Source organism: Aotus nancymaae, unplaced genomic scaffold, assembly GCF_030222135.1.
Source record: "Aotus nancymaae isolate 86718 unplaced genomic scaffold, 86718_ANA_hifiasm-v0.15.2.pri h1tg000041l, whole genome shotgun sequence".
NCBI lineage: Eukaryota > Metazoa > Chordata > Mammalia > Primates > Aotidae > Aotus > Aotus nancymaae.
This window is the reverse complement of record NW_026988455.1, coordinates 5,725,011-5,743,928: the sequence shown is the minus strand read 5'-3', so window position 1 is coordinate 5,743,928 and position 18,918 is coordinate 5,725,011. Positions and strand designations below refer to the sequence as shown.

The window sequence follows — 18,918 nt, the reverse complement described above, 5'->3', positions numbered from 1 at the left end:
TGCTTTCTGCATATGGCTAGCCAGTTTTCCCAACACCACTTATCGAACAGGGAATCCTTTCCCCATTGCTTGTTTTTGTCAGGTTTGTCAAAGATCTGGTAGTTGTAGATATGTTGTGTCGCCTCCAACGCCTCTGTTCTGATCCATTGGTCTGTATCTCTGTTTTGGTACCAGTACCATGCTGTTTTGATTACTGTAGCCTTGTAGTAGAGTTTGATGTCCGGTAGTGTGATGCCTCCCGCTTTGTTCTTTTTGCTTAGAATTGACTTGGCTATGCAGGCTCTCTTTTGGTTCCATATGAAGTTTAAGGTGGTTTTTTCCAGTTCTGTGAAGAAGGTCATTGGTAGCTTGATGGGGATAGCATTGAATCTGTAAATTACTTTGGGCAGTATGGCCATTTTCACGATATTAATTCTTCCTAACCATGAACATGGAATATTTCCCCATCTGTTTGTGTCCTCTCTTATTTCGTTGAGCAGTGGTTTGTAGTTCTCCTTGAAGAGGTCCTTTATGTTCCTTGTTAGTTGTATTCCTAGGTATTTTATTCTCTTTGTAGCAATTGTGAATGGCAGTTCGTTCTTAATTTGGTTCTCTTTAAGTCTATTATTGGTGTATAGGAATGCTTTTGATTTTTGCACATTGATTTTGTATCCTGAGACTTTGCTGAAGTTGCTTATCAGTTTGAGGAGATTTTGGGCTGAGATGATGGGGTCTTCTAGATATATAATCATGTCGTCTGCAAATAGAGACAATTTGACTTCCTCCTTTCCTAATTGAATACCCTTTATTTCTTTTTCTTGCCTGTTTGCTCTGGCTAGAACTTCCAGTACTATATTGAATAGGAGTGGTGAGAGAGGGCATCCTTGTCTAGTGCCAGATTTCAAAGGGAATGCTTCCAGTTTTTGCCCATTCAGTATGATATTGGCTGTCGGTTTGTCATAAATAGCTTTTATTATTTTGAGATACATTCCGTTGATACCTAGTTTATTGAGAGTTTTTAGCATAAAGGGCTGTTGAATTTTGTCGAAGGCCTTCTCTGCATCAATTGAGATAATCATGTGGTTTTTGTCTTTGGTTCTGTTTATGTGGTGAATTACATTTATAGACTTGCGTATATTGAACCAGCCTTGCATCCCCGGGATGAATCCTACTTGATCATGGTGGATAAGCTTTTTGATGTGCTGTTGCAATCGGCTTGCCAGTATTTTATTGAAGATTTTTGCATCTATGTTCATCATGGATATTGGCCTGTAGTTTTCTTTTCTTGTTGAGTCTCTGCCAGGTTTTGGTATTAGGGTGATGTTGGTCTCATAAAATGATTTGGGAAGGATTCCCTCTTTTTGGATTATTTGGAATAGTTTCAGTAGGAATGGTACCAGTTCCTCTTTGTATGTCTGGTAGAATTCGGCTGTGAACCCATCTGGACCTGGGCTTTTTTTGGGTGGTAGGCTCTTAATTGCTGCCTCGACTTCAGACCTTGTTATTGGTCTATTCAGGGTTTCGACTTCTTCCTGGTTTAGGCATGGGAGGAGGCAAGTGTCCAGGAATTTATCCATTTCTTTCAGGTTTTCTAGTTTATGTGCATAGAGTTGTTTGTAATAATCTCTGATGACGGTTTGAATTTCTGTGGAATCTGTGGTGATATCCCCTTTATCATTTTTTATTGCATCTATTTGGTTATTCTCTCTTTTCTTTTTTATTAGTCTGGATAGTGGTCTGTCTATTTTGTTGATCTTTTCAAAAAACCAGCTCCTGGATTTATTGATTTTTTTGTAGGGTTTTTCGTGTCTCTATCTCCTTCAATTCTGTTTTGATCTTAGTTATTTCTTGTCTTTTGCTAGGTTTTGAGTTTTTTTGATCTTGCTCCTCTAGCTCTTTCAATTTTGATGATAGGGTGTCAATTTTAGATCTCTCCTTTCTTCTCATGTGGGCACTTATTGCTATATATTTTCCTCTAGAGACTGCTTTAAATGTGTCCCATAGATTCTGGTATGTGGTGTCTTCGTTCTCGTTGGTTTCGAAGAACATCTTTATTTCTGCCTTCATTTCATTGTTTATCCAGTCAACATTCAGGAGAAAGTTGTTCATTTTCCATGAGGCTGTGCGGTTCTGGGTTGGCTTCTGAATTCTGAGTTCTAACTTGATTGCACTGTGGTCTGAGAGACTGTTTGTTATGGTTTCCGTTCTTTTGCATTTGCTGAGGAGTGATTTACTTCCAATTATGTGGTCAATTTTAGAGTAGGTGTGATGTGGTGCTGAGAAGAATGTATATTCTGTGGATCAATTATGTGGTCAATTTTAGAGTAGGTGTGATGTGGTGCTGAGAAGAATGCATATTCTGTGGATTTGGGGTGGAGAGTTCTGTATACGTCTATTAGGCTTGCTTGTTCCAGGTCTGAGTTCAAATCCTGGATATGCTTGTTAATTTTTTGTCTCGTTGATCTGTCTAATATTGACAATGGTGTGTTGAAGTCTCCCACTATTATTGTGTGGGAGTCTAGGTCTCTTTGTAAGTCTTTAAGAACTTGCCTTATGTATCTGGGTGTTCCTGTATTAGGTGCATATATATTTAGGATCGTTAGCTCTTCTTGTTGCATTGATCCTTTTACCATTATGTAATGTCCTTCTTTGTCTCTTTTGATCTTTGTTGCTTTAAAATCTATTTTATCAGAGATGAGAATTGCAACTCCTGCTTTTTTTTGCTCTCCATTTGCTTGGTAAATGTTCCTCCAATCCTTTATTTTGAGCCTTTGTGTATCCTTGCATGTGAGGTGGGTTTCCTGGATACAGCATACTGATGGGTTTTGGCTTTTTATCCAATTTGCCAGTCTGTGTCTTTTGATTGGGGCATTTAGTCTGTTTACATTTAGGGTTAATATTGTTAAGTGTGAATTCGATCCTGTCATTTTGATGCTAGCTGGGTGTTTTGCCCATTGGTTGCTGCAGATTCTTCATTGTGTTGATGCTCTTTACCATTTCGTGTGTTTTTGGAATGGCTGGTACTGGTTGTTCTTTTCTATGTTTAGTGCCTCCTTCAGGAGCTCTTGTAAAGCTGGTCTGGTGGTGATGAAATCTCTGAGTACTTGCTTGTTCTCAAAGGATTTTATTTTTCCTTCACTTATGAAGCTTAGTTTGGCTGGATATGAAATTCTGGGTTGAAAGTTCTTTTCTTTAAGGATGTTGAATATCGGCCCCCACTCTCTTCTGGCCTGTAGGGTTTCTGCTGAGAGATCTGCTGTGAGTCTGATGGGCTTCCCTTTATGGGTAACCCGACCTTTCTCTCTGGCTGCCCTTAGTATTTTCTCCTTCATTTCGACCCTGGTGAATCTGATTATGTGCCTTGGGGTTGCTCTTCTAGAGGAATATCTTTGTGGTGTTCTCTGTATTTCCTGGACTTGAATATTGGCCTGCCTTGCTAGGTTGGGGAAGTTTTCCTGGATAATATCCTGAAGAGTATTTTCCAGCTTGGATGCATTCTCTTCGTCACATTCAGGTACACCTATCAAACGTAGATTAGGTCTTTTCACATAGTCCCATAATTCTTGTTGACTTTGTTCATTCCTTTTTACCCTGTTTTCTCTAATCTTGCCTTCTCGTTTTATTTCATTGAGTTGATCTTCGACCTCTGATATCCTTTCTTCTGCTTGGTCAATTCGGCTGTTGAAACTTGTACATGCTTCGTGAAGTTCTCGTGTTGTGTTTTTCAGCTCCATCAATTCACTCATATTCCTCTCTAAGTTGTCCATTCTCGTTAGCATTACGTCAAGTCTTTTTTCAAGGTTCTTGGTTTCTTTGCATTGGGTTAGAACATGTTCTTTTAGCTCACAGAAGTTTCTTATTATCCATTTTCTGAAAGCTGATTCTGTCATTTCATCACACTCATTCTCCATCCAGTCTTGTTCCCTTGCTGGTGAGGAGTTGCGCTCCCTTGTAGGAGGAGAGGTGTTCTGGTTTAGGCTGTTTTCATCCTTTTTGCGCTGGTTTCTTCCCATCTTTGTGGATTTATCCACCTATCGACTTTGTAGTTGCTGTCTTTCTGATTTTGGTAATTTTTAGTCTGCAGCAGCTGAACTCATAAACCCCCTTTTTTCCCCCCCAGGTGTTCTGTCCTAGAGAGTTTTAGGGCTTTATGATTTCCCGCTGTCTTGCTATCGTTTCCCTACCCACAAGGTGGCAGCCTAGTCACACTCAGCCTGCAGAGGCTTCGCTGAGCTGCTGTGGGCTCCGCCCAGCTTCCGTGTGAACTTCCCTGCAGTCCTGTTTATATGGGTGTAGTTAGAACTGCTTCCGCTATGTTGGCCCGCCCCTGTAGTGACGGAGTCTCTGTAGTGGCGGGTTGTCTTGGTTACGGCAAATTGCCCTGGGAACTGCAGGGTGTTTCCCGGTGGGGGACGCTCCTCCCCCACTGAGCTGGACCATCCCGGGTTCAGCCGTGCTTCCCGTGGTGCCCTCTTTGCCTGGGAATGTCTTGGCTTGACTCCCTGCCTCTGTTCCCCTTGCTGGCCCAGAGGGGACCCAGTCTTGTTCACTCTGCACAAGGAGCCGCTGACCCCTGCCCCAGGTGTTGGCCGAGCGGCCGCTCCGGTCCAACCAGCGGCGCTGGCAACCCGTGGAGCTCCTCTGTCTGTGAATCTCCTGGTCCGTGGGCAGTAAAAATCTGCTGCCCTGTGAGCCGCTGCGTCAGCCGAAGCAGTGGCTCTGAGATTCGTGGTGCGCCCTTGCCCAGGAATCTCCTGGCTTGACTTCCTGCTTCAGCTCCCCTTGCTGGCTCAGAGGGGACTCAGTCTTTCTCACTCTGCTCAACAAGCCGCTGCCCCCCACCCCAGGGCGTAGGCTGAGCTGCCACGCCGGTCAGACCAGTGGCGCTGGCGACCCATGGGGCTCCTCCTCCTGTGAATCTCCTGGTCTGTGGGCAGTAAAAATCTGTCTGGAAATGCGACGTCCACTCACCCTCTGCGCCTTCTCTCGGAGCTGCAATCCCGAATTCCTCCTAATCGGCCATCTTGAATCAGTTCCGACATTATATCTTTTTTCTTTTTTTAAAAAAGAAAAATGGTATTATTTTCTTTTTTTAAAAAATTCAAAATGGCATTTGGGTAATTTTGGAGTGGTGAATATGAGAATAATCTTTTAATATTGATTCATAATTTCAGTGTGGTTGATCTCTTTCATTTTTCTCTTACAGCTTATACGACTTGATAGTCTTAGTGCCTACTGGAATGTAAACTGCAGCATGTCTTACCAGAGATCAAGGGAACAGATTTTGGTAATATTAATGTATACTCGGAAGAGCTAACTTCACTCCCACTTCCTAAATTTGTTTAATATCAGAGGACTTTCATTAAGAAAGGATATCAGCTATTCGTTTAACTTGTATTTCACTAAATCAGAAATTTGAAAAACATCCTTTCAAATCCATGTGTCTTCAGAAAAGCACTTTTGTTTTTTAAGATTTTTGTAAAATGGTTCACTGGGCAATGACATCAGAGCCCATAGTATTAAATTAAGACTGTCTTTTTGATTTTTTTACATTCTCATTTTGATGATATTCTGGTTACATTCTGATATTTTATATTAGAATGATTAAGAGTATTATAAAGATGATACTTTCAGATATAAAATGTATATCTTTGACAAATGTTTTAGACATTTGTGATGTTTTCTGAATAGTAGAAAATTAATTCAAAACTTCAGTGTGCTAAACCAGTCTTAGCCATGTTTATTAACAGATAAAGGAAGAACAGTTGGATTTTTAGACCTGGCTAAATTTCAGTGTTCTGTCTCTTAATTCTCAGAAAGATACTATTCCACCTAATTTGCCTTTGACTAGACTGTGTCTGAAATCCCAATGTATGGACATACATTTACGTACATTTTTTCAGAGCGAGAGGTTACATACTACATGATTGTTTGTAGACATACAGAATTCTTAAAATTGTCTGCCTCTGTATCTTTATATTTGTAAATAATGCTCAGTGTATTTTTCTTACTACCAGTAACAAAGAGAGAAACAAAGATACTGATGTAAGAACCAAGTTTGTGTGTGTGTGTGTGTGTGTGTGTGTATGTGCGTGTATATTGTGGCTGAATATGTGTGCATTTTCTTTGAGATGGAGTTTCGCTCTTGTTACCCAGGCTGGAGTGCAATGGCATGATCTCGGCTCACCACAACCTCCGCCTCCTGGGTTCAGGCAATTCTCCTGCCTCAGCCTCCTGAGTAGCTGGGATTACAGGCACGTGCCACCATGCCCAGCTAATTTTTTGTATTTTTAGTAGAGACACGGTTTCACCATGTTGACCAGGATGGTCTCGATCTCTTGACCTCATGATCTACCCGCCTCGGCCTCCCAAAGTGCTGGGATTACAGGCGTGAGCCACCGCGCCCGGCTTCTTTTTTATTCTCATTCATATTTTTTGTTTAGGATCAGCTGAAAAATGAAATTCTTAAAAGTGGAAATATACCTCCAGATTATCAATACAGTAAGTAATAATAAAAGTTTATTTCACGTTATGGGAAGAAACATAGAATTAAATACATTATTTTAACATACCTGTGTGGTAAAGTTACTTTGTCAAATAAAGTTTATTAATTTTATACCTTAGTATTATGATACAGCATGTTTGTGTTATAACTATTTAGGAATAGATAACACACACACCACTGGAGAGTAAGAGAGAGAAGGGCAGTATGGCTATAGTTCATTCCCTACAGCCAACCTTCTTTGAATTCCATGTATTCTTCTTAGCTTGCTATTGTATTCTGTGTTTTAGGACTTAGGTTTTCTTTGTTTTTTTCAAAAAAATAACTTAATCTCGAGATCATGGTGTTCTGGTCACCCTTACCATGTTACTATTGCAGTGTTAACATAAACCAGCCACTCTAGAGAGTTTTCTTTTTCTGTGTGTGAGCTTTTCTGTTTCTGGGCAGCCTCACCTTTATTTTATAACTAAATAAGCTTCCTCCTTATTTATTTATTTTTTCCATCTGTTTTCTTTGTTTCAGTTTCATTCTAATGAAGCTATTGATTTATTACGTCTTTACGATTGTTCTCAGCTTTCATACTCATGTTGTTCCATGTTACTCTGGTTCACTGTTGTTTTCGTCGTGTTCTTTTGTAACTAATTGCCACTGAATAATAGTTGGCACTTATGTTATATAGATCCCTGTATTTTATGATGATAAAACTTTCAAGTGCTGCTTGTTTGCAAAAGCATTTAGGTTCACTGATATAAGAAATAGTTAAGAAAAATCTACAATTTCATTCTTAGGCACTTTCCATTTATAACTAGCGTTTAAAGCAGTTGAAAATTTTGTACAAATTTATGCAAATTGTAATTACCATAAGATATCACAGTTTTTATAGTTTTGATACTATTCATCATTAAAATTTATCATTTATCACCTTGCATTCCCCTGTCTGTTATCTTCCCTAATACACCTTTTTATATTACTTCTCAACCTGAAGATTATTTTCTTTAATTGATTCTAAGGTTATGTATGTAATGATCATTTTGAAAATCATAAAGAGGTGAGCAGTTTCCTTTTTTGGAATGAATTTTACTCATGATTTTGTTATTAAATTCTGTTAGTGATTAAAGAAGACAAAGTTACCACATCTTATTTCCCTTTTTGTGTTAGTATTTTCAGTGAATAATAAAATCATTAAATGTCTTGCAGCAAGGAAGAGAAGCCTAATTTTATGCAGACTGTAAATAACCAAGAGTAGATCGTCTGATTTATACATTTCTTACCTAGAAGCATAGGTCTCCAGTTTGCTCCTTGGAGATTTCACTTTAACCATTGAGCTTATTATTAGGCAGATAAGTAGAAGCTTAAAGTGCTGAAATATTTTTTGGTAGTGATTTTGTTACACATATTTTTGATCATTTTTCTTTACTTCTAGTATAACTGTTCTCATAATTATTTATACTTGTTTATATGTAAAAGCATATAAGCATATCTTATGTCTTCCTGTGTGATACAAGTTTTCCAGCCAGTATCAGCCTCTGCAAAACTCTACATGAATCCTTATGCAGAATCAGAGCTCAAAACGCCCAAACTGGATTGGAACATAGAAGTACAAAATATTGCCATCGAACTTACCAAACCTCAGGTATGATTCATTTGGATATTTGCAGCTTTGATTAGGCTCAAATCTTGACTGCTTTTATTGGTGATTATTACTCCTCTAGTGGTTTGGTGGATTTGGGGGTTCGTTATGTTAATATTTGACTGTTTAAAAAATTCTGTTTGAAGGAATATGAACTTCAAATTTAAGAAATAGTTTTCTTTATTTTATATCATCTTTTCCTAAATTGTGGAAAATCATATCAAACTGTAGGGAATGACACTATTTCCATACGACTCACAATTGTTGATGGAAGATTTTAATGTATTTTTCCCTCCTCAGTTTTTAGTGGAAGACACTGTTACTAAATATTGTTTCTTTAATTTTTAGAACAGCTATGTTGGCAGCTTTTTCCTTCATTTGTTTCCCAAGCGTGGTTATATGCCCAGAGAGTTGGGGTAACAGGCTTGTTGAACTGCAAGTGAAAGGAGGTCAGGAGATTTAGCTAATTTAGCTTTTTTGTACAGTTCTGTTCAATAAAGATGTAATGCAAGTTGTAATTTTAGATTTTCTAGTAGCTCTCTTAACAATGTGAAAAGAAAAAGGTGAAATTAACTTTAATAATACATTTTGTTAAACTGAACATTTCCAAAATATTAATCATGTCAACGTGTAATAAATGTAAAAAGTTGTAATGAGATAGTTCACATCTTTTTCTCCCCAAATGTTTGAAATCTTTTATACTTACAATACATTTAAGTTTAGACTAGACACATTTCAAGTGATCAAGCTGCGTGGTAGATAACCCTGAGTTAGAACTGCATTATGAAACATTAGAGAGGAGGAAGCTAGACTTGCCCTTTTCTTTATCTTCTCTGCTTTCATGTTACCTCTGGGTGTATGTTTCCCTCCATTTGAGCTGTTTGTCAGATCTACGCAGAATTGTTGTGTTGGTGATAAGATGGCTGCTTAAATACCTTTATCTTGCTTTAGTTGTGCAATAATTTTTTGCAGCAATTTAAAAATCAGCTCATAGATAGTTACTGCTGAAACAATGGTCCAGAGGAAAAATATATAGTCTTAGAAGCAGACATATTTTATGTCATACTTTACAGATACCATATTTCATTGTTTCTAAGTTGTTCATTTAGTTTACATTTTAACATATCTGAAAATAGGATATATATAGGTGATAAGACAGTTTAATTAACAGCAGTTTTCTTTTGTAGTAGAACTTAAAATTATATTACAACTTAAAATTGATAGTGTTTTAAATTTGATGAAATACAGTATAGTTGTAATTGATAGCATCTTAAGTTTGATGAAATACAGTATATTTTTGGGTTACCAGGCAACATTTTTTGGGAATTTGGAGTCTCACTAGACTAAAAAATAGAATGAAATTTAGTCTTTATTTATATGTACAATGTAATAAATAAATTTTTTTTTTTTAACAGTACTTAAGTATGATCGACCTTTTGGAGTCAGTGGATTATATGGTTAGGAATGCACCTTATAGGAAATACAAGCCTTGTTTACCACTTCATACCAATGGCCGACTATGGTGAGTTAGAATTTCTTTTTTTTATTTTGTGAGAAGCATATAATCATGTAATTAGGTACTCTCAGAGTTAAGAGACCCTTAAAAGCCATGTAATTCAGCCATTTTTAAAAAAGAGACAAGAATATTAAAAGACAAGTAGTAAATATATTGATTACTTATAAAAACAGGAAAACAGCTTTTACTTCTTTTATATGTCCATGTTACTTTTTTCATATGAATATCCACTTGTATTTCTGCTCCTAGGTTCTCAAATTCTTTTTTTTTCTTTTCTTTTCTTTTTTTTGTGACAGGGTCTTACTCTGTTGCCAGGCTGGAGTGCAGGGGAATGTTCTTGGCTCACTGCAGCCTCCACCTCCTGGATTCAACTGATTCTCCTGCCTCAGCCTCCTGAGTAACTGGGACTATAGGCGCATGCCGCTACACCCAGCTAATTTTTGTATTTTTAGTAGAGATGGGGTTTCATCATGTTTGCTGAGATGCTCTTGATCTCTTGAACTTGTGATCTGCCTGTCTTGGCCTCCCAAAGTGTTGGGATTACAGGTGTGAGCCACCATGCCCAGCTGGTTCCCAAATTCTTAACATTCAAGACATTCAACATTTTTATAAAAGTTTTATTGCTTATCAGTCACCCACATAAACTCAATGTTATAACCTTACTGGAATACTATTTTCCACATGTAATTTTGTGCCTTTGGGATTTTGCTTTGGCAAAACCTCTTCTTTATGGGTTTTCTTATATCTAAATCTGTTTAAGTCAGACAGTTGCATTGGGAATTGCTGAGCTCTTATAGAAAGACAGTTAAGAAGAACAAAAAATTTTATAATTTAAGATCTAAAATGTAAAGACTCTTTTCCTGCTTTCTCTTAAATCTTTCTACTCAAATTTACATTAAAAAATTTGATTTTCAGGTGGAAATATGCAATTGATTCTGTTCTTGAAGTTCATATAAGAAGGTATACACAGATGTGGTCATGGAGTAACATAAAAAAGCACAGGCAATTACTCAAGAGTTATAAAATTGCCTACAAAAACAAGTTAATACAGTCTAAAGTCTCAGAAGAAATACAAAAAGAAATTCAGGTATATCTTGCATGTATTAGTGAGAGCTGTTATTTGTCTAATCATCTTTTAATATTCTTCTCTATGTAATTCGAATCAAAAAATAATTTTAGGAGGAAAATTATTCACCTCTTTTTGAGAGAGAATCATATGGGAAAATGTAGAATATTTTTTTCCAGTTTTTCTTCTTTAAAAAAACTTTTTCTCCATGCTAATATCAGATAAAATAAGGTTATTGTAACCGATTTGGGAAAGGTGTCAGATTTTCATAATAATGTTTAGCGAGTCAGGATCATAGCTGTTTAAATATGCATTTATTAGATAGCTATATCTTGTTTTGTTACTAAAAATCCTGTATTTAAATGGTACTGGCTTTTTTAAATACTTCAAAATATTATTTACATAAAACAGGTTTTACTTCCCGGGAAGGAGGATGTCTTATCTGCCCCTTTTAAAAGGTAGAAACACACTGGATATATAATTTTCTTAATGTCATCCGATTTCAGTTATAGAACTATTTGTACCAGTGATTCATAAGGTGAAAAATGAGCTGAATTCCTGTTTTTCTGAAATATGTTACAATCCCCAGTTTGAAATATTAGAAAAAGCATAGATGTTAGAGTTAGACGGATTTGGGTTCAAATACTGACTTGGATATTTACTGAGTGTCCTTCTGATTATGGACACAAGTTTCACAAACTCTCAGGTCTCATGTTCTCATATATAAAATTAAACAGTATCTGTCTTACAGAGTTGGGAGAATTGCATGAGACAACACATAAAGCACCTGTAACACAGGTCACCTGGTTAATGTTAGATTCTCCCACATATTTTTATATATAGCCTACTTGTTGATTTGCAGAATTTTACCTTCTTAAATATTATGTGTTTTGTAATGGTACCCTTAGTACAATGGCTACATAATAAAAAGAATAGGGGAGAGTATGAAGTAAGAACCATAAGAATAATACGTAAAACAAATCCCCTTTCTAAATATTCTTCTTTTCATGTGCATTTATGACTATCTATCAATTATAATGGTCTAACAGAAAAATTATTTTTATACTGTATTTAATGAGGATTTATTTTCTTGGAAAACTCTTACTGTACAAAATTAAAAAATTTGAAAGTCTAGAATACATTCAGATTCATACTAATACTTTCATTAGATCACAAGTACTGATAATGGACTAGATATGGCTAGAAATCATAAAAGAAAAATTTCTTTTATCTAGTGATTACGTTTCCTGTTTACAAGTGTCCCTGTTTTTTACAGGACTTGGAGAAGACTCTAGATGTTTTTAACATAATTTTAGCAAGGCAACAAGCACAAGTTGAGGTAATCATTTTTATTGGCTCATTTTATGTTTTAAACATGTTGATACCTTCCTTTAAACCTAAAATCAAGATATTGAAATTTCATGAGTTGAGGTTTTTATTGCTTAATTTAGTCTCAGGAGAAAAGAAACTGGAGTACTGAAAAAACTAACATGAAGGGAAAAGAAAACTTTATTTATTTTATTACCATTTTTTTGAGATGGAGCCTTACTCTGTCTCCCAGGCTGGGGTGCAGTGGCATGATCTCAGCTTACTGCAGCCTCCATCTCCTGGGTTCAAGCGATTCTCCTATCTTAGGATCATCTATGATCCTTGAGTAGTTGGGATCATAGATGCCCAGGTAATTTTTTTTGTATTTTTAGTAGAGATGGATTTTCGCCATGTTGGTGAGGCTGGTCTTGAACTCCTGACCTCAGGTGATCCACCTGCCTTGGCCTCCCATAGTGCTGGGATTACAGGTGTGAGCCACTGTGCCTGGCCACTTAAAAAATTTTATGATGAAAACTCTGAAAAACTCCAAGAAGAAATTAAAAGGCATCTATACTCCTAACAACTTAGAATACTACTGCTATCATTTTGGCTACCCAGTTTTTCTCCTGTGCTTATATACCTGCTTACTTATGTTTTTTATCTCCTATTTCTTTTACTTTTTCTTTCCTTTGTTTCTTCTTCCTTACTTTCCTTGTTCCTTCTCTCCCTCTCTTCTTTTCTCCTTTCCTTCCTTCCTTTTTTTTCTTTCTTCACTTTCTTCCTTTTTTTTCTTTCTTTCTGATAGATTTGTTGTGAAAAGAGAGTGAAATGATATTCAAGGACTATTTTAATTTATATCCCTCTTTCTGCCTAGTTAGCAAGCCAGCAATGTATATGAATTCTGAAATATAGTTGTTTTAAATTAATACTTCTTTGGGTGTGTCCCTTTGAAGGAACTTTTCGTTTTATAAACATGCCTGTCTAGTGTTTCCTTAACTTAAAAATTTGGAAATCACATTGCTTAGAAACATTTTACTTGGAACGTTAACTATATTGCTCTTAAAATGCAGCCTCATCAAAATGCTATCAGTTGGTGTAAGAAGTATTAATAAACTGATAGGGGAACTACATTTAACCAAACTATGTTGTGAGTATCATTTAAGCAGATACTGGCTTTCTTGACTGGTTCAGTCTTCCATAGTGTTAAAAAAAAAAAAAATGAACCATTATTTTTTCCAGGCTACACCTGAAAATGACATTCTTCAAGTAAATTTAAAAAAAAATTTTTTTTTTAGGTGATTCGGTCTGGGCAAAAATTAAGGAAAAAGTCTGCTGACACAGGCGAGAAACGTGGAGGCTGGTTTAGTGGGTTTTGGGGTAAGAAAGAGTCTAAGAAAAAGGACGAAGAATCATTGATCCCTGAAAGTAAGTTCCAAGTCAAATTTATTGTACAGTGTTAAGTAATAAAAAACAAAAAACTGTAAATTATATCTTCCCTGTTAGTTGAATTTTATTTTGAAATACATTTGAAATAAATTATTTCAGTATGGTAAATGTATAAGCAAATACATTAGGCTGGAATGTTTCCATGTTTATCTGAAATAAAACTTAGACTAAAATAAAACTTTGGTTTTTTTTTTTGTTTGTGAAATATTTATGTTAAATTTAAAATGTTTAAGTGTAGAGGTCTCAACATTTAGCATTTTTTGTTACCTTTTACATAGGTCTCTCTTCCTTTTCTTGACCTTAGCAAGCAAATAGAATATGTTTAACTAGTCAAAGTTGTAGCATATTAGAGGAAATTACCTGGGTAATTTTGCTTTAACAGTTATGTCTGTTGATTTTAGGATACTTGTTAGTTTGGTTAGTCTTTTTAGTTATATCTGTCAAATGAATGCAATTAATTTTTTAAAATGCTTTTGCTTCGTAGCTATTGATGACCTTATGACTCCAGAGGAAAAAGATAAACTCTTCACTGCCATTGGTTATAGTGAGAGTACCCACAACCTAACTTTACCTAAGCAGGTAATTATTTAAGTGGTTTAAGAGGTATTTTTGTCTCATTGTACTGTATTACATTGAATTGAGTTAGAGTTACTGATTTTTTTAAGTAATAAAAATGCTACTAGTTTCACTCTGCTACTTATTGGTTGAATGCTGTCAGTCAGGTTTTACCAATTAAAATTTTCTCTCCAACTTCTATTTTTATTTTTTTGAGATGGAGTCTCGCTCTGTCACCCAGCCTGGAGTGCAGTGGCGCAATCTTGGCTCATTGCACCCTCAGCCTCCCAGGTTCAAACAGTTCTCCTACCTCTGCCTCTGGAGTAGCTGGGATTACAGGCATCCACCACAACCCCTGGCTACTTTTTGTATTTTTAATAGAGACAGGGTTTTGCCATGTTGATCAGGCTGATCTGGAACTGCTGATTTCAGGTGATCTGCCTGCCTCAGCCTCCCAAAGTGCTGCGATTACAGCCTTGAGCCACCGTGCCCAGCCTCCAACTTTATATTTCAGTAGTTTTAATGAATGTAAGAATAAAAGTACTGATAAAAGTACTTATTATAGTGCTAAATTAAAGCTTTAAAGAATTTATCTTAAAAAATTTGTTTCAAATTGTGAAGCATAACATATATAAAAGAGTAAGCAAAACCAAAATGTACTGCCTGTTTGATTGACTAAAAAGGGAACAGCTATGTAATTTTTATTAAGAATAAGATTTAAATATTGCTGCCACTTTAGAAGTCCCTACGTCCCCCATCATTGCTTCTCCAAAGGTAACCATTATCCTGATTTTTATGGTAATCATCTTTGATTTCTTTTTGATTTTTACTACCGACATTGTGATTTTATTTTGCATATTTTTAATCTTTCTTATAAATGGCCTCATTTTATATATATATATATATATATATTTTGTTTCTAGTTTTGTTCTTGTGAGATCCATCCCTGTTGTTGCAGTAGATGTATTTTACTCATTTTCATTGCTGTGTAGGATTCAATTATTTGAAAATACCACGTCTTATTTATTTGTACATTTGTTGATAAACCCTTGGGTTGTTTCTTGTTTATTATAAATAATGATGCTCTAAACTTGTGTCTTTTAGTGTGGATATGTAAGATAATGTTTACTGAGTAGAATTGCTGAGTCATAGAATATGAGCATATTTGATATTATATTGTACCAAATAGCTTTCCAATGTGGAAAACACTTCCACTAGCAGTATGTGAGGATAATTATTGTTTCATATCTTCACCAGCACTTGGCATTATCAGTCTTTTAAATTTTAGCCATTCTAAATGGGGATGAATAGTAGTAGTGTTAGGTTGATGCAAAAGTAGTTGTAATATTACAGTTTTAATTTGCATTTTCTGGGTGACTAAAGAGGTTTTGCACTTTTTAATGTATTTATTAGTCTTTAAATATGCTTTTTTTGTGAAGGTGGGTTTTGAGTCTCTTCTTCATTATTAGGTTGTGTCTTTTTCTTACTGGTTTGTAGGAATTCTTTATATATTCTGGATATGAGGCCTTTGCTGGTTGGATGTTAATATCTGCCCTCACAATGTGGCTTGGCTTTTCATTTTTAGTTGTGTTGCAAGTCTCTTCTCTCATAATGTAAAGTATATTTTTATTCTCTGTTTTTTTTTTTTTTTCTTTTGAGACAGGGTCTTATTCTTCCATAGTGCAGTGGCACAATCTTGGCTCACTATAACCTCTGTCTCCCAGGTTCCAGTGAGTCTCCTGCCTCAGCCACCTGAGTAGCTGGGATTACAGGCATGTGCCACCACGCTCAGCCAATTTTGTGTGTGTGTGTGTGTGTGTGTGTGTATGTGTGTGTGTGTGTATGTGTATTTAGTAGAGACAGGATTTTGCCATGTTGCCCAGGCTGGTCTCAAACTCCTGAGCTCAAGCAACCCGCTCACCTTGGCCTTCCAAAGTGCTGGGATTACAGGTGTGAACCACCACTCCCATCTCCATTTTCATTCATTAATGGTTTATTTTGATGGCTAGACTTCTTATTTTTAATATTTACTAATTTTTTCATTTATGGCTAGTGCTTTTTTGTGTCCTGTTTAAAAGTCTTTCCTCACTGCAAGGTCATGAAACTATTCTTTCAGAAGTTTTATATTGTCTTTATTTAATTTATGGTCTGTCTAAAATTGGTTTTTGTATGTGGTGTGAAGTTGGGGTTAAGATTCAGTTTTTGTCCATATAGCTGTCTCCTTGACACAACACCGGTTGCCTTTCCCACTGCTCTCCATTTATCCCTTTATCGTCAGTTAAGTGTCTATACTTGTGGAATTCCTGCTTTATTCCATTGGCCATTTGTCTGTCTTTGTATTATTCTGTCTTAGTTACTGCAACTTTGTAATCATTCCTTTGACGTTGTAAAAATCCTTAAATTCCAGTGTTCTTATTGCCTTATCGGTTCTTGGTCCTTAAAATTTCCATATAAATTTTAGAATCGGCTGGTCAGTTCCTATATAAAAACTTGAGATTTTGATTGGGATTTTATTGACTGTATAAATTAATTTGGGGAGAATTTATATCTTTATAGTATTGAGCCTTTTAATCTATAAATACAGCACATGGCTCCATTTATTTACCCCTTTTTCATTCCTTTAATCATGTTTTATACTTTTATCAGTAGAAGTTGAACATCTTTTGTTGGATTGGTATAAGTGGTGTCTTTAAAATTTGGTTAGGGCAGAATTACAAGATGGAGAATATTTCCATCTCTCCAAAAAAGTTCCCTTGTAACCCATCCAGTCATTTTTCTCTTTTGCCTTTCAAAAGCAAACACTTTATAACTTACGTCACCATAGATTACTTTTTCCTGTTTAGGCATTGTTTTGTTTCTGTCTTCTTTTGCTTAAAATAATGTTTTTGATATTCAGTCATATTGTGCATGTGTTTATAGATGGTTCCTTTTCATTGCTGAATATTATTTAATTGTATGAATATGCCATACTTTCTTATCTATTTTCTGTTGATAAATGTTTTTGTTGTTTCTGGTTTTGGCTATTACAGATAATGCTGCTATGAATGTACAAGTCTTTGGTGGATGTATTTTTTTATTTCTCTTGAGTTAAATACCTGGGCGTAAGAGTTGCTGGGTCATAGGGTAAATATATATAACTTTTCTAAAAACTGGCAAACACTTCTCCAAAAATTGTAATATTTTATATTCCTACCACTAGTTCCAGTTTTTACATATTCTTGCCACATTTGTTATTGTGGGGCTTTTTAATTTTAGCCATTTTAGTGGATATGATATGTTCCTCAACTATGGTTTTAATTTGCATTTTCCTAATGACTAATTACGTTGATATGGTTAGGCTTTTGTGTCCCTCTCCAGATCTCATCCTAATTGTAATCTCCATAATCCGCACCTTGCCATCTTGGAGGGAGAGACCAGGTGATAGTAACTGAATCATGGGGGTAGTTTCCCCTCTACTGTCGTAGTGATAGTGAGTCAGTTCTCATGAGATCTGATGGTTTTATAAAGGGCTCTTCCCCCTTCACTTGGCACTTCTCCTTCCTGCCACCTTGTACAGAAGGTGCCTTGCTTCCCCGTCACCTTCTGCCATGATTATGTTTCTTGAGATCTCCCCAGCCATGCCGAAAGAGAGTCAATTAAACCTCTCTCCTTTATAAATTACCCAGTCTCAGGTATGTCTTTATTAGCAGCATGAGAACAGAGTAATACTCTTGATTATTACAGTTTTATAAGTCTTGAACTAAGACCTCTGACCTTTTTTTTAAAAGAGTGTTTTGGTTATCTTAGGCCTTTTCCAGTTATATATACCTTTTAGAATAATCTTATCAGTGTTTTTCAAAAGTATATGGTTCTTTTGTGAGAGATTACATTGAATCTGTAAATTATTATGGGGAGAATTATAAGTGTAGAAATATTTAATATTCCAGTCATGTAATTTCTTTCTGTATCTCTAACCATCTGTCAGTCATTTTCCTTCTACCTGAACAATGCCCATCATATTATCTTATTTAATGCAGTTCTGCTGGTGACAAGTTTAAAATTTTTTTTCCTGAAAATATTTTTCTTTTTCTTTATTTCTTGAGGGATACTTTAAAAAAAAATTTTTTTTTTTTTGAGACCGGCTTGCTCTATCGCCAGGTTGGAGTGCAGTGGTGCGATCCTGGCTTACTGCAACTTCTGTTTTCCGATTTCAAGCAATTCTCCTGCCTCAGAGCCTCCCGAGTAGCTGGGATTACTGGCACGCACCACCATGCCTGGCTAATTTTTTGTACTTTTTAGTAGAGATGGGGTTTCACCAGGTTGACCAGGATAGTCTCAATCTCTTGACCTCGTGATCCACCTGCCTGGGCTTCCCAAAGTGCTGGGATTACAGGCGTAAGCCTCCACACCCAGCTGGATACTTCTTTTTGTGTATAGAATTCTAGGTTTTTAATGATTTTCTGAGTTTTGAAGATACAATTTCATTGTTGTTTGGCCTGCATTTTCTTTTGTGTATTCAGCTGTTAGTCTTACTGTATCACTTTGAAGGTAATTTCCACCCACCTCTCTGTTTTGTCTATTTTTTTTTTTTTTTTTTTTGAGACGGAGTTTCGCTCTTGTTACCCAGGCTGGAGTGCAATGGTGCAATCTCGGCTCACCACAACCTCCGCCTCGGGGGCTTAAGCCATTCTCCTGCCTCAGCCTCCCGAGTAGCTGGGATTACAGGCACGCACCACCATGCCCAGCTAATTTTTGGTATTTTTAGTAGAGACGGGGTTTCACCATGTTGACCAGGATGGTCTTGATCTCTTGACCTCGTGATCTACCAGCCTCGGCCTCCCAAACTGCTGGGATTACAGGTATGAGCCACCACACCCGGCCTGTTTTGTCTATTTTTAAGAAAATCTCTTTACCTTAGATTTTCAGTAATTTTACTG

At 36.3% G+C, this 18,918-nt stretch overlaps 1 protein-coding gene across 4 annotated transcripts in view; it reads left to right on the top strand.

Moving 5' to 3' along the window:
* Positions 1-18,918, top strand: part of VPS13C (vacuolar protein sorting 13 homolog C) — a 205,784-nt gene that overhangs the window by 44,637 nt on the left and 142,229 nt on the right. For all 4 annotated transcript variants that reach the window (XM_064361368.1, XM_064361367.1, XM_064361370.1 and 1 more), the window contains 8 exons: positions 5,186-5,266; positions 6,423-6,480; positions 7,987-8,114; positions 9,527-9,633; positions 10,543-10,714; positions 11,970-12,032; positions 13,297-13,426; positions 13,932-14,026. In XM_064361368.1, the coding sequence (XP_064217438.1) occupies positions 5,186-5,266; positions 6,423-6,480; positions 7,987-8,114; positions 9,527-9,633; positions 10,543-10,714; positions 11,970-12,032; positions 13,297-13,426; positions 13,932-14,026 (834 nt within the window). The remainder of the gene's footprint in view (positions 1-5,185; positions 5,267-6,422; positions 6,481-7,986; positions 8,115-9,526; positions 9,634-10,542; positions 10,715-11,969; positions 12,033-13,296; positions 13,427-13,931; positions 14,027-18,918) is intronic.